The following is a 14,514-nucleotide window of genomic DNA, read 5'->3' on the forward strand; positions in this document are numbered from 1 at the left end:
AAAGAAAGAAAGAAAGAAAGAAAGAAAGAAAGAAAGAAAGAAGGAAAGAAAGAAAGAAAGAAAGAAAGAAAGAAAGAAAGAAAGAGAAAGAAGAAAGAAAGGGAAAGGCATATATAGTAAATGAGGATATTATGTATTAGGAATGGAAAGAATCTGTCACTTTGACGGATTGTAAAGCAAGAAACAGATTAACAGATTACTCATAGTCAGCATGCAGCTTACTATGAAAAATGTGCAGGAAATGATAAGTGTTGGTTTGTGCTGATTTAATGATATTTTAACACTACAATAGCACTATAGAAGAGTAAAGACTAATGTATTGTCATACTTGCATTGCATTTTTAAATCATAGGTCTCTAGTTTTATTTTAAAATAATTTTAAACAATAAGTTGCTTTCTTCCAAAACATCATACATGTTTGTTGCATTTTAAACTATAAAGAAAAATCATAGTTTGGTAGTAATACCTTCTTAATTTGTTTATGCAAGTTTACTACTCTTGATGCAAATAGCTGTGACTTTTATTTTCTAATTTTCAACTTTCTGGTTGTACATTCCATAACTTGATTCCATTAGTTTTGATCAGGGATTGGATGGAACTACATAATTCTCTGGATTAGAAAGTTATGATCAAACATTCTTCAGTTCCACTTCATACCAGTTTAAAAATAAGAAAATATATCATTGTGTATTTTCAGTTCCGGATGATTTGGTTATGTGCAGTCCCAGAAAAAGGGTTGTTATAGCCCAGTTTATAATAATTAGTCGGCTTTCTTTATTTTCAACATATAAATTTCTTTCTCTTAGGGCACAGAAATAAGATTTAAGAGATGGTTTTTTTCATGCAATATCAGCTCAGTTTCAATCTTCTCCTTGCCTCCTTCAAAGCTTGATCATCGCAAGTAGAAAGACTTAGTTGACCTTGGCTGAAATTAAAAAAGCTAAGCAACCTGGTTAATCCCAAGGTTGAAAACTTAGACTGGGAAGGTTAAATAAATAAATAAATCTAGAAGCAGGCAGTGATACTTACTTAACTTTATTACAGTCGTTAATTAGCACAACAGGCAGTAGAACCGTTATCAAGTCCAACACTAGTGGAATGTTACCAAGAAAACTATACGGACTTAGCCATAGGGTCATCAGCATTAAAACTCAACTTGGTGAAGATTTTACTTTTCACCTTTAACATATGAAATTATATCTGCATTGTTAAAAGTATCATTGTTGCCAGCAATCTAAAATTTAATGAAGTGATCCAATATGTCGCAATAATTTTTCCCCTTGGAAGTGCCATAAGATTTCTGAATGATGTTATATTCATACAGAAAGCTGTACTGAATTCTAGAACATATGGCTTTTTGATCAAAATAATATGTAGTAAATTAGATGCCTGCATCAAGATGGGACTTTTACTGGGAAATCATTAGGCCTTATTCAGTCAGGTTTTGAGGAAATCACATGACATCACTGTCATCCATCTTTACTTTTCCCATGATTATTTATAGGAAAAATATATAGCATTCCCCAATAATGTGTTAATTGTAATTCTATCCATAGCTTAACTTGTCAGAGAACCAATATCACTGAATCTTTCTCCACCATTCATTTCTAATATTAGATTTCAGACATATAGATTGGTAATATATGCAAAGTTTAAACATCAATATCCTTCTCCAAGGAAGTGGATGAGCCCCAGTGTGCCTATAGAATTTAATTTTACTAATATTTATTTTACTTTGTTTTCATGATCAATGATTTCTCAGTGACAAGGGCAATGCTGGTTATGCAAAGGAATACACACATAAAACTGCAACCTCTTTTCCACTGATTAGAGAGAATATGCAAGTAGCATAGCTCTTTATAGATCCTGGAGAATTAATACCCCTGGCAATTTGCTGAACTGAGAAATAAAACTGTAACTAAGCTATACTGATAACATTTCTATTGATTTTTCCAAGAAATGGATAGCATCCTTAATCCTTGTATTTACAGAAAGTAAGATGGCAAATATAGTTCTGCAAACACTACTAAAGGCCGTTAGCAGACACATAAGAAAACTGATTTTTTTAAAGAAAAAAACATCAAATAAATAATTGCTTTAAAATTACTTGTTTTTACCAGCTAGGTCACCTCTTTTGATTAATATAGGTTGCCTACCTAATAGTGTTAATATACAATATTTAGAATATGCAAGCAAATGTTCTGCTTTGTAAGCCTTTATCATGTCTGAACAGTTGTATTTAAATGTAGAATATGGCATTACTGTTTTGATTATGAATATTAACCTCATATGATAAGTTGTTCCATCAGTGTTCTATCAGTGTTTTAGTGAATAATGACTACTTTCACTATCTATATAGCATCCCTCATTCATAACTCTGCAGATCTACCTTATTCTCAGGACCTGCTTTAATTCTCATCAAGGTAACAATTTTAGCGAAAAAGAAAGAGAACTTATAATCTATCAGTTATCCAGGGGGAAAAAAAACCCAAACTCATTTCCTTTGGGGACAGGGATGCACAACTATTTCCAGACAATCTTTACCATAACTAACACAGAGGGGTCAAAAGTGAAAACGACATTTGGTTTTTTTGGTATTTAAATTTAAGATACATATGCTGATTATTCATCAATCATGCAGTTAAACTATCCTCATCTTGGTTAAAATATTTTTCAAGTAGTCCTTGACTTCATTAGCAAAGCATCCACTTCTAAAATATGCTTCTGAAAATGGTTTCTTCCCACAAGAAACCATCCAGAATCATTTTAATAGTGAGATGGGTGCAGTGGTGGGATTCAAATATGTGAACAACCAGTTCTCTGTGTGAATGCCATTTCCAGAAGTCCATTGTCAACGCTGCAAATTCTGGACCTGGGCAACAAAAAAATAGCTACCGGTTCTGCCGAAGTGGTGTGAACTGGCTGAATCCCACCACTGGATGGGTGACATATAAATTTAATAAACAAATAAATAACTTTTCCTCATAATAGGAAAAATTCCTGTTTCTCTGGCTAAGGTTGCTTAAAAGTATATGTGTGCTTTCAAATAAGTACAGGTAGTCCTCGACGTACAGCCACAATTGAACCCAAAATTTCTGTTGCTAAGTGAGACATTTGTTGTGAATTTTGCTCCATTTTACGTTCTGTCTTGCCATAGTTGCTAAGTGAATCACTGCAGTTATTAAGTTAGTAACATAGTTGTTAAGTGAATCAGGCTTCCCCATTGACTTCGTTTGTCAGAAGGTCGCAGAAAACAATCCCATGACCCTGGGACACGGCAACTGTCATAAATTTGAGTCCATTGCCAAGTATCTGAATTTTGATCACATGACCATGGGGGAATGCCACAATGGTCGTAAGTGTGAAAAACGGTCATAAATCACTTTTTTCAGTGCCATTGTAACCTCAAAGGCTCATTAAATGAACTGTTGTAAGTCAAGGATTACCTATATTCTCAAGTAGTATTGGGAGGGGGGAGCTATGGTAAGGGTTATATTCTTGGGAAGTGTCTTGTTTTGGTTGGAATCAATAGAGCTAAAGTTTTACGGGACCACCCATCCTCTGCCTTTTTTGGCATTTCTTTTTTACCTCTGACACGTTCACTACCACCATTCTGTCCCTTTTTCTTCCCTTTCAGGGCAGGCTTGGACGGTTTGCTATTGAGAGGCATTTGAATTGGTGATTGGCAGAAGACAGGGTGGAATTAAGCCAATGGCCACATGCACCTCAAGGCTTCAGATTGCTTATCCATGCTTTAAGTGGATCACTTAGTTTTCCCTGTGAGGGAAAAACAAAGTACGATTATAGAAAATGACAGTAATTTAGACTTCTGGTTCCGGGTTGCGGCGTGTGCAGTCATGTAGAGAGATTCCTCTCTTCACTGGCTGCTCTCCCTCTGCTAGTAGACCCTTAATTGGGTCGGAAAGTCGCCCTGGAGGGGCGACTATCGATGAGGAGGACTCTCATTGATCGTGGGGGGAGGCGGCAGCTCCTTCTGCGGTCCGAGGCAGCTCCTCAGGGCCGACGGAGAAAAGATCGGCCGGTAACATGGCTGATCATTTAGCTGCACCAGCTGAAAGTCAGAAGAACACCTAAGCATTAAGAAACCACCGTGGGTGATCCGGGTGAGACCTTTCCCTCTCTCTCTTTGCCCTAACTACTCTCCTGTTAAAAGCCTTCTGGAACTATTTCCCTGCTTTGAAAGAGCTGCCTTTGTCTACCTGGGAAAACGAGCTTTAACAAAAGAAAAAAAAGTTAACTTTTTATTGACTATTTTTATTTTTGGTCACTTTGGGGCCCTGGAAAAAGCCCTATAACTTTATTATTATATCTATTTTCTAAGTTGGAGAATATTGTTTTCCTATTTCTTGGATTTATTTTTTTAAAGGGATAAATCTTTATTGTTTGAAAAAAAAATCTTTATTGGAAGCCAGAAAAGAGATTGCACAGCTTACTGAGGGCATCTTTTGGCGAAAACTATTACCGCAACTACATTTTCTCTTTGTTTTTTGAGGTTGGGTTTGAATTTCAAATGATGATAAAAACGAAAAGATAAAGTATTTGAAACAGCTGGGTGGTGAAGTTGCTTACTAGTAATTGTGAAGGTGGATAAGTGTTGACTGTTTGTATGTGTTGACTGTTAGTAAATATAGCCTCCTCTAAAAAAGTAAAAGACTATCTCACCACTGAAATGGAGAAATTTCATCCACAGCTTGATTATGAACTTATATTAGAAGCAATTTTGGAAGCAACAGTATATATGAAATCCTGGAGAAACATTAAAGATGACATCTCTGAACCACAAATTGAATCTCAAATCCTAATGGATCAATCTACAGGCCAAGGAACTAGCTCTAGAGATGCCTGTATGCAGCAATATACACAACTTAAAGAGACAGAGGAACAAGTCACTGAGCAAATGGATGTTAATCTACAATTTATGGAGAATTTTGAAGATCAAAGAATGACTCTAACTGAGACACTTGCAGTGTTAAAAGTAGCAGGAACTGACTCTCAGATACTAATTACTGAGAATAGTGACATTGTGGATAATCAACTTGTGACTATAATATGGAAACAAACTGTCTACACTATACAGATGATATTGGGAGAAAGGAAAGAGAACTTGGCCTAGATTGAAGTATTGATAAGTACCCTCACTCAAATATTGAGACTCGACGATATAGAAGCTCTATTATGGAAACCAGACTGGCACAGAAAGAAAGCCAGATTTAAAAATGTGATTTAAAACTTTACTTGATGGGTAAATAAGGCTTTAGAGATCTTGATTGAATAAAGATTAATCAAATATGTGAACTTAATAAGAAGATTTTTTTCTGTATTAATATGCTTGTTGTGGATATAACAATTATTTGGATCAGATTTAAACTTTATTGAGTGGGTTAAAAGAGTTTTTTATAGATATAGATTGATTGATAGATTACAGATTTAAAATAGAGTAGAAATATATATTTTGGGAGTAATATTCTTATTCTTAGGAAGGATAGCTATTTTGTAATAGAAGGAGAATAAGAGGGATTTCTAATAAAAGAAGAAATGGTATTAATAAATGAGTTACTAGATTTAAAAATAGAATACTTGTAGAAAATATAAGAATGTTATGGTTGAAATAATATGTGTATTTTAGAGATAAGGATTATGTTAAGAAAAAAGGGAAAGGAGGGACACCTGAAGTGTTAATAATATGTTTATCTAAAAGCCAAATTGGAATATGGTAATTGTAAATAGTAAAGCTTAGAAACAGGATTTGCATTTATACAGGTGAAATCTTATTGATGATTGTTCTGATTGACTGAATTTTATTGAAAAATACATTAATTTGAATATATTATATTATTTGAGGGAAATAGAAAGGGAGTTTCTAATGATTTAATCTGAGTTATATATGTATGATTTTGTTTTTGGATGATTGATTACCCCATCACCATGTTGTTTCTCAAGCATCTTCTTGTATAAATAAAAAATCAATAAAACTTTTTTTTTAAAAAAAAATGCCAGTAGTTTAGTAGAGCATGAAAGCACAAAGGCATTGGTTTCAGGAAACCACTTGTCATTTTGATACCCTGTGGGTGCGCATGGTGCTTAAAAATTTGTGAACCCTTTTGAATTTTCAATATTTTTACACAAATATGACATAAATGTGATCTGTTCTCAACATATAGTAAGTCCTAAAACCAAACAATACCATTATACCTGTTCATTTCTTTATTGGGGAAAATGATATAAAGCAGGGGTGTCACACTGCCAGCCCACGGGCCGGATGCGTCATGCCGAAACCACGCCCAACTCATTTCCAGTAATGGAAAAAAAGTCACGCTATGTCACGACACATCACGTGACATTGCGAGTTTGACACCTGATCTAAAGCTACACATGTATGGCAAAATAATACAATTATGCTGCTGAAAATCATTGTTATTCTTGGAGAGGATAGGTAGTCTTTGATTTATGATCAACTGCTTTAAGCACTTCACAGCATGGCCACATTTACAACCGTTTGCAGCATCCTAGGGTCACATGACCACATTTTATGACGGTCTTAACAAAACCTTGCAATTACTTCTATTTTTTGGCAAAAACATGCCCATAGTGAATCATTGGTTCACTTAAAGCTACAGCATTAGTTTAATGATCATGGATTCATTTTACAACCATGGTGATTTCCTTAATAACTATTGCAAAGAAGTCACAAAATCGGGTTTGTCAAACAACCAATCCATTTTACAACTATTATAAGTTACAACCATAATGGGCAGACTCTATTGTGGTCGTAATTAAGGACTACCTATAATGTGCAGATGCTCTGGAGCAGGGGTCCTCAACCTTGGCAACTTTAAGACTTGTGGACTTCAACTCCCAGATGCTGGCTGAGGAATTCTGGGAGTTGAAGTCCACAAGTCTTAAAGTTGCCAAGGTTGAGGACCCCTGCTCTAGAGACTCACAGAATAAACCTGGGAGCTGCATGTAACCAATGGGCCTTGGATTGCCCACCCCTACAATACAGGAGTGATGGAACATGTTTAAGTGTCTTTAAAAGAAGTTAGATAAAATCAAGAGGGATGATGAGATGGCATCTCATTGAAACCTGCTGGGGGGAAGCAAAAAAACAGGAAGAGGGGTGACTTCCTGCCTTGATTGTAGATCATCTGGTTGGCCCATCCCAAGAAGGGACTTGATGGAACTTTCTCTAACTCAGGCTCTTCCATCATTTGGATTATGGAGCGTGGAATCTGGGCTGCTACATAGAGATTCTGGTAAAGCTTCACTGGGATTTCATTGTATTTATATCATGGCTAGTTACATCGCACTGATCTCCTCTGCAGTATCTCTTTCATTATTGATCCCTTAGTTTCATCTCTAGGTCAGTGTTTCTCAACCTTGGTGACTTTAAGGGGGATGGACTGCAACTCCCAGAATTCCCCAGCCAGCATCCATCCACCTTAAAGTTACCAAGGTTGAGTAACATTGACCTAGAGGCTGACTGGCATTTTGAAACCCATCACTGCAGGGGATACTAGATGGAAATGTTTTCTTCTGTATCTCTGTGTGCATGCATTCTTCATTCTCATAGCTGATTATGAGTAATAAGGGGAAGGAGAAGGATGTGGTTTGCATTTATTTTTTGCTCTTAAGGAACTTATTGGATTTTTCATAAACATTTTTTTTTCCAAATTCCACAACAAACTCCAATACAGAGGCATTTCCACATCAGCAGCATTATGTAGTGAAGCAGAAAATTAAAGGTTGTTTTCTCCTTCTTGGTTGACAAAGAGCAGGTTTTTGTCCCTTGACTCAGCCCAGATTGTCTGTGTGGAAGTTTGAACATCCTGTGCATCAGCAGCAGAAGCGCCAACAGAGAAATGCAAGCCAAAGAAGGTTTTATTTATTTTCTCAAGGCATGCTAAGATTGTTTGTGGGAGAACAAATCTTATCTTGAATCAGCACAGCTTTTCTAAAAGCAACCCAAGCATCCTATTTTTCAAAGGACAAACAACTTATGTGCTTTCTTTTGATACTACCCAGTGGACCATCTAGGATCATACTGTCAGTCAATCATAAATGTAACTCTGCATGGCCGGGCTTTAAGCAGAGGTCTTATCCATAAGTCTTATTGATCTATTCAAGCTTTTCTCAGCTACAACTTCTATAAATCTTTGTCCCATAGAGAGCGCCTATGGTAGCTGCTGTCTTTTGGGTGCTGACTTCTGTCACAACCAACAGGTATCAGATGGGGCAATGAGAATGGTATTCATATGTAAAAGTGTAATCATTCTGTCAGGATCTCCATCCTCGGCTTGGCGCCTTGCTGGCGTCCTGCCATCAAAGGGGAAGGGTGGGGGGAGGCATTTGGGGCAATCCACACCTGTGTATCTAATAGTGGGAAATGGGGAGGGGGGATGACATGTGAAGAAGCCAGCGCTATTTGTACTGGTTATGCTGGGCATCTTCAAGGCCGCTTGCCCAGGGTGTGAAATTCCATCAGCCTAAACAACCCAGAGTTTCCCACAATATAGCGGTGATTCTGGATTGGGTGGCAACGGACTGGACATTGGGTGGAGGGATGGGGAATGTTGCTTTTGGCTCTTTGTATTGGTGAACAGGAACTTCAGTTTCCACCGCACTTTCCTGCAACCCACATCTTTAGTAAAAATCCTTTGCACTTCTATCAATTAGAGATGAGAGTCTGCTTTTGTCAGAATCCAATTATATTTCATCTTTAAATTATCAAATATAGAAACTCCCAATTCTGCCTTCTCTGGATTCTGCCATAAGAGGGAGAGAAGGGGGAGAACAAAGGGGCTTTATGGCCCTCACTTCCTTCTTTACACTTCAAAGAGCTGAATGCTGAATGTGTGTTTATTGTAACCTCGAAGCGTTAACATACCAAAGGAGGGTAGTTGCCTTTCATGTAGTTATCTGAAGTCCCCATGCAGACGGAAGAAAGAAGAAAGGGGGTGGAATTGTGATACTTGAAACTATCACTGGAAGGGGGGTTGATTGGGTGGGACTACTGGGGAACCCCTTAAAACCTTGAATGGGAGAGCTTGAACCCCAAGTCCTGTCTAGCATGCCTGCAACCATTTTCTCTTAATAAAGGATTCCTGTTGGAAGAATTATTCCAAGAGTTCTGTCTTCTTAAGATGCAAAGTGGGGTGGGTCCTTACATTAGACAGGACTTGCAAAATTAATCCACCTGGAAGGGAGACCCTTGCCGGGGGATTTTGCAAAAAATTTACCATGTCAGACAATGGAGAAAGAGAGGGGGAAAACTCCCTGGAAAGAGAGCCGCTGACCCAGTTGGAACCTTGCCAGATGTTGGGATCTGAGAGGTCAGATTCCTCGGGAGAAGAAGTGGTGGAGACACAGGACCACAAGCCTCGCTGGTCGATGAACGTTGGAAAGAAAAGTGAGTGGAGAAAGGAATCAAGAAAGGTGACCCTGAGACGGGGGACCAAGCAACCAGAATGGAAGCAGGAGATGGAGAAATCCCTGCACGCAAGTGAAGAGGGAGGAAGCTGGGTACCGTACTCAGACTGGATCCTAGAGAAAGCTATTGACCTGATGAAGAGAACTCTCAGCTCCCTAGGAGAGGAGAATACTGAGCCCTACGGCCGCCCCAGTTCCTGGAGCCACAAAGGGAGAGACACCGAGGGGGACGTGGAACCTGCAACCCCAGGGACATCTACTGATCCAGGAGCCCCCACCCCCTACCGGACCACAGATGGCAATCTGGACGGAAGACACTACCACCCACAACGGAGGCACCGATCCATTCCAAGACGTCCACCGTTGGAGGTGAAATTCAAAGGGGAGCCAACACGCTTGGGGTTTTTCCTAACCCAAGTACTCAGCTACATGGAGGAATATGGGCAGGACATTCCCAGCGACAAAGCCCGCATCCGGATCGTGCAATCTGCCCTGGATGGACCAGCTGCGGATTGGGTAGTGAACTTGCATGACTCCAATGCCCCAGAACTCAGTAACTTCAACCGTTTCATGTCCTCTTTGAGAAGACGATTTGAAGACCCCCTGGCTGATTGCAAAGCCCGTGAAAGAATAACAACGATGAGGTAAGGCAAACGCCCAGTGGCCGAGTATACACAAGAATTCCGGGCCATTGCCAGCAAACTGAATTGGCCAGAAGACATCCTCCTTGGCCATTTCAAAGACGGACTAAACTATGATCTATATGATGCTTGCCTGCCCCGAGGGGACCCACATCGACTTGAGGAATGGTACGTCTTGGCAGAGGAAGCAGAGATCGACATATTGAAGAGGCACCGCCGAAGAAAACAATGGAGCCGCCCCCCGCCTGAGCTGACACACCAACCGGTGAAATCATCGGATACAGCCAAGAAGCAAATGGGGTGTTTCAAGTGCGGAAGAGAAGGGCATCGAGCTGTAGAATGCCGCTCAAAGGCCCCCCAGCACAACCCAGACAGATCCCCAATCAACAAACCCAGAGGGTATTCAGCTAAGCCAAAAGAAACAGCCATGAAAATGATGGAAATTGCAGAAACCCCCACCTCTGCTCACCAAGGGGAAAGAACTCCAGCCTACACCACAGGGACGGTGGATGCCTCAGATGACAGCTCGGAGGGCGAACCCCTGGTAAGTGGATGCATCACACCCATCTTCAAAACAGTGACTATATTAATCCCCCCCATGCCCGAAGCTGTGAAGGTGAAAGCCTTAATAGACTCTGGCTGCACCCGCTGCCTCATTAGCCCAACACTAGTGGGGAATCTGGGCATCCCATCCAGGAGACTGGAACAACCAATCTCATTTGGCCAGCTAGATGGATCCATAGCAGGGGGGGTGCCAGCTACCCTAGCCACTCTGCCAATACACCTCTCCCTGGGCAACCATGAAGAGGACTTAACGTTTGTGGTGACCCCAGGTATGGAATGCCCAATGATTCTAGGGATGGAATGGTTGAAAAAATGGAACCCCTGGGTAAATTGGAGGACGACAGAAATCAAATTCCCGAAGGGGGACCCTATGGACTTAAAACCCCAAGGGAGGCTACCAGAATCAAGAATAGAAAAAGCATCCATAGGAGAGGAAAAAAGATTAACAGAAATACCAGAGGAATATAGGGACCTTGCTGAAGTCTTCAGTGAGGAGAGGGCGAATGAGCTTCCCCCCCACCGACCCACAGACTGTACCATTGAATTCAAGCCTGGGGCAAAACTCCCGAAGCCCAGATTATACTCCATGAGCCCAAAGGAGAAGGAGGAAATGGAAAGATTTATAAAAAAAAACCTGGAGAGAGGTTTCATTGAGCCAGCCAAGCCTAAAGTGGCTGCCCCGGTCCTTTTTAGAGAGAAGAAGGATGGCTCTTTACGTTTATGCGTGGATTATAGGGCCCTGAATACAATCAGTGAAAGCAACCTATACCCGCTGCCCCTCATGAAAGACATGCTGTCACACCTATCGAAAGGGAAAATTTTTTCTAAACTAGACTTAAGGGAAGCTTACTATCGTGTGAGAATCAAGGAAGGGGACGAATGGAAGACTGCATTTAACTGCCCCATGGGGTGCTATCAATTCAAAGTCTTGCCATTTGGATTACAAGGGGGCCCTGCAGTCTTTATGCAATTAATCAATGACGTTCTAAGGGAGCACCTATTTAAGGGGGTCCTTGTTTACTTGGACGACATTCTTATCTTTACTGAAACAAAAGAAGAACACGTCAAACTTGTCAGAGCGGTTTTAAAGAAGCTGCAAGCCGCTCACCTATATGCCAAACTCTCAAAATGCGAATTCCACCAGGAAAGGATAGACTACCTAGGCTATCGCATATCCCCACAGGGCATTGAAATGGACCCAGAGAAGGTCAAAGCAGTACTAAATTGGGCACCACCCCGCACAAGAAAGCAACTACAAAGTTTCCTGGGCTTTGCAAATTTTTACCGCCAATTCATCCCCTCATTTGCACAGATAGCCTTGCCCCTCACTAACTTACTAAAAACGAAGGGAACATCCTCAGTAAAACCTAGCCAGCCACTAACATGGACAATGGAGTGCCAAGCAGCGTTTGAGAGACTAAAGAGACTTTTTTCTGCCGAACCAGTACTAAGGCACCCAGACATGGACAAGCCCTTCGTAATACAGGCAGATGCAAGTGATGTGGCAGTGGGGGCTGTGCTATTACAAGAAAATGATGATGCAGTATTGCAACCCTGTGCATATACATCTAAGAAACTCACGGAAACAGAACAGCGCTGGCCCGTATGGGAGAAGGAGGCTTATGGGATACGTTGGGCATTACTCACGTGGCGACAGTTCCTGGAAGGCAACAAAATCCCCTTCCAGGTGTGGACTGATCACAAAAATTTAGAAGCCCTGAAAACTTCCAGGAAACTCAATCCCAAACAAGCCCGCTGGTCCCAGCATTTTCACCAATTCCAATTTAAGCTCAAACATTTACCAGGAAGAAAGAACTTCCTGGCAGATGCACTATCTCGCATGCCCCAATATAACAGCGCACGAACCACAGACTCTAGACCAATAATGGCAGAGTCACAACTGGCAGCGCCAGTAACCACAAGAACCCAAGTCAAAATAAAACCACAACTGGACAGCCAAACTGGGATTGAATTCAGAAAAAATTTGGAAACAGATGAATGGTTCCAGAAAAACAAACATGTGTGCACAATGAGAGACGGATTGCCTTGGGTAGGGGAAAAGTTATATATACCAACAACTCAAAGACTAACTTTCATGCACCTTTGCCATGACACAAAATCAGCAGGGCATTTTGGATTTGTAAAAACTTTACACTTAATTAAACGGCAATTTTGGTGGCCATCAATAAAAGAGGACATAGAAAGTTATGTTGCCAGCTGCCCAACCTGTGCATCAGCAAAGAGGTTGCAAGGGAAATCGCCAGGGCTATTACAACCAGTGGCAAGTCCCTCAGCCCCCTGGAGGGAAATAGCCATGGATTTTATAGTGGAATTGCCAGAAAGCAATGGGAATACTGTTATCTGGACAGTCACGGACCTATTTTCCAAACAGGTGCACTTTATCCCTTGCCAAAAAATTCCCACTGCAAAGGCCTTAGCAAAACTTTTCATCCAGCACATTTACAGATTGCACGGGGCACCCCAACGCATCATCTCTGATAGGGGAGTGCAATTTACGTCTGCATTTTGGAAGGAATTTTTATCCCTCTTAGGGACCACTCAGGGATTGACATCTAGCCACCACCCTCAAGGAGATGGACAAGCGGAACGCTGCCAGTCGGTACTTGAGCAATATTTGAGATGTTTTTTAAATTTCCAACAGAGTGATTGGACGGACTTACTTCCTTTTGCAGAAGTTGCCTACAATAATGCAGTCCACTCCAGCACAGGCTACACTCCTTTTCAAATAGCCAACGGTCAAAGTTTCAACCCTATGCCAGAGTTAACCCCAAAAGAACCAACGATCCCTTCACTGAAAGAATGGATGGAAAACCTACAAAACACCTGGCCAATAGTCAGAAAATCACTAGATGAAGCTAGGCGGGCATACAAAGCACAAGCCGATAAAAAAAGGGTTGAGCCTACACCATTCATTATAGGAGAAATGGTGTACTTATCTACAAAATACCTAAAGTCCCTACAGCCCTGTAAAAAACTTGGACCAAAATATATAGGACCTTTTCCCATTAAAAGAATCATAAATCCAGTAACAGTAGAATTAGAATTACCCAAAAACCTCAGGCAAATACACCCAATTTTTCATTGCAGCTTGCTGAAAAGAGAGCATCAATCACATCTACGGCCAAAAATCCCCCCACCACCACCTCCACTCATGGTGGAGGGTGAACAACACTTCGAAATAAAGGAAATCCTTGATTCTAGGAGATATCATGGGGCAACTCAGTACCTAGTTGCCTGGAAACACCTACCTCCCTCACAAAATGAGTGGGTCCATAAACGTCATGTCAGAGCCCCGAAGCTATTGAAGAAGTTTCACACAGAGTATCCTAACAAGCCTGACTAAATTTTATACTTGTGTTTTCTTTCAGGTGGATCTCTCTTATTGTTAAGAGGGGCCGGATGTCAGAATCCAATTATATTTCATCTTTAAATTATCAAATATAGAAACTCCCAATTCTGCCTTCTCTGGATTCTGCCATAAGAGGGAGAGAAGGGGGAGAACAAAGGGGCTTTATGGCCCTCACTTCCTTCTTTACACTTCAAAGAGCTGAATGCTGAATGTGTGTTTATTGTAACCTCGAAGCGTTAACATACCAAAGGAGGGTAGTTGCCTTTCATGTAGTTATCTGAAGTCCCCATGCAGACGGAAGAAAGAAGAAAGGGGGTGGAATTGTGATACTTGAAACTATCACTGGAAGGGGGGTTGATTGGGTGGGACTACTGGGGAACCCCTTAAAACCTTGAATGGAAGAGCTTGAACCCCAAGTCCTGTCTAGCATGCCTGCAACCATTTTCTCTTAATAAAGGATTCCTGTTGGAAGAATTATTCCAAGAGTTCTGT

At 40.7% G+C, this 14,514-nt stretch overlaps 1 protein-coding gene and 1 long non-coding RNA gene across 7 annotated transcripts in view; one reads left to right on the forward strand and one right to left on the reverse strand.

Moving 5' to 3' along the window:
* CFAP20DC (CFAP20 domain containing) overlaps positions 1-14,514 on the forward strand; it is a 188,866-nt gene that overhangs the window by 154,822 nt on the left and 19,530 nt on the right. Inside the window, exon 15 of one of the 6 annotated variants that reach the window (XM_039326717.1) lies at positions 4,712-5,405. The exons of 4 other annotated variants lie outside the window; for them this stretch is intronic. In XM_039326717.1, coding sequence (XP_039182651.1) covers positions 4,712-4,733 — 22 coding nt within the window. In that variant the 3' untranslated portion in view covers positions 4,734-5,405. Of the gene's footprint in view, positions 1-3,637; positions 4,219-4,711; positions 5,406-14,514 lie in introns of those variants that run through there. One more of the 6 variants, XM_039326715.1, reaches the window with a different exon arrangement.
* Positions 1-14,514, reverse strand: part of LOC120300540 — a 124,714-nt gene that overhangs the window by 19,980 nt on the left and 90,220 nt on the right. The gene's annotated exons all lie outside the window — the stretch shown is intronic.

Source organism: Crotalus tigris, unplaced genomic scaffold (assembly GCF_016545835.1).
Source record: "Crotalus tigris isolate CLP2741 ecotype Arizona unplaced genomic scaffold, ASM1654583v1 scf7180000024342.5246164, whole genome shotgun sequence".
Lineage (NCBI taxonomy): Eukaryota > Metazoa > Chordata > Lepidosauria > Squamata > Viperidae > Crotalus > Crotalus tigris.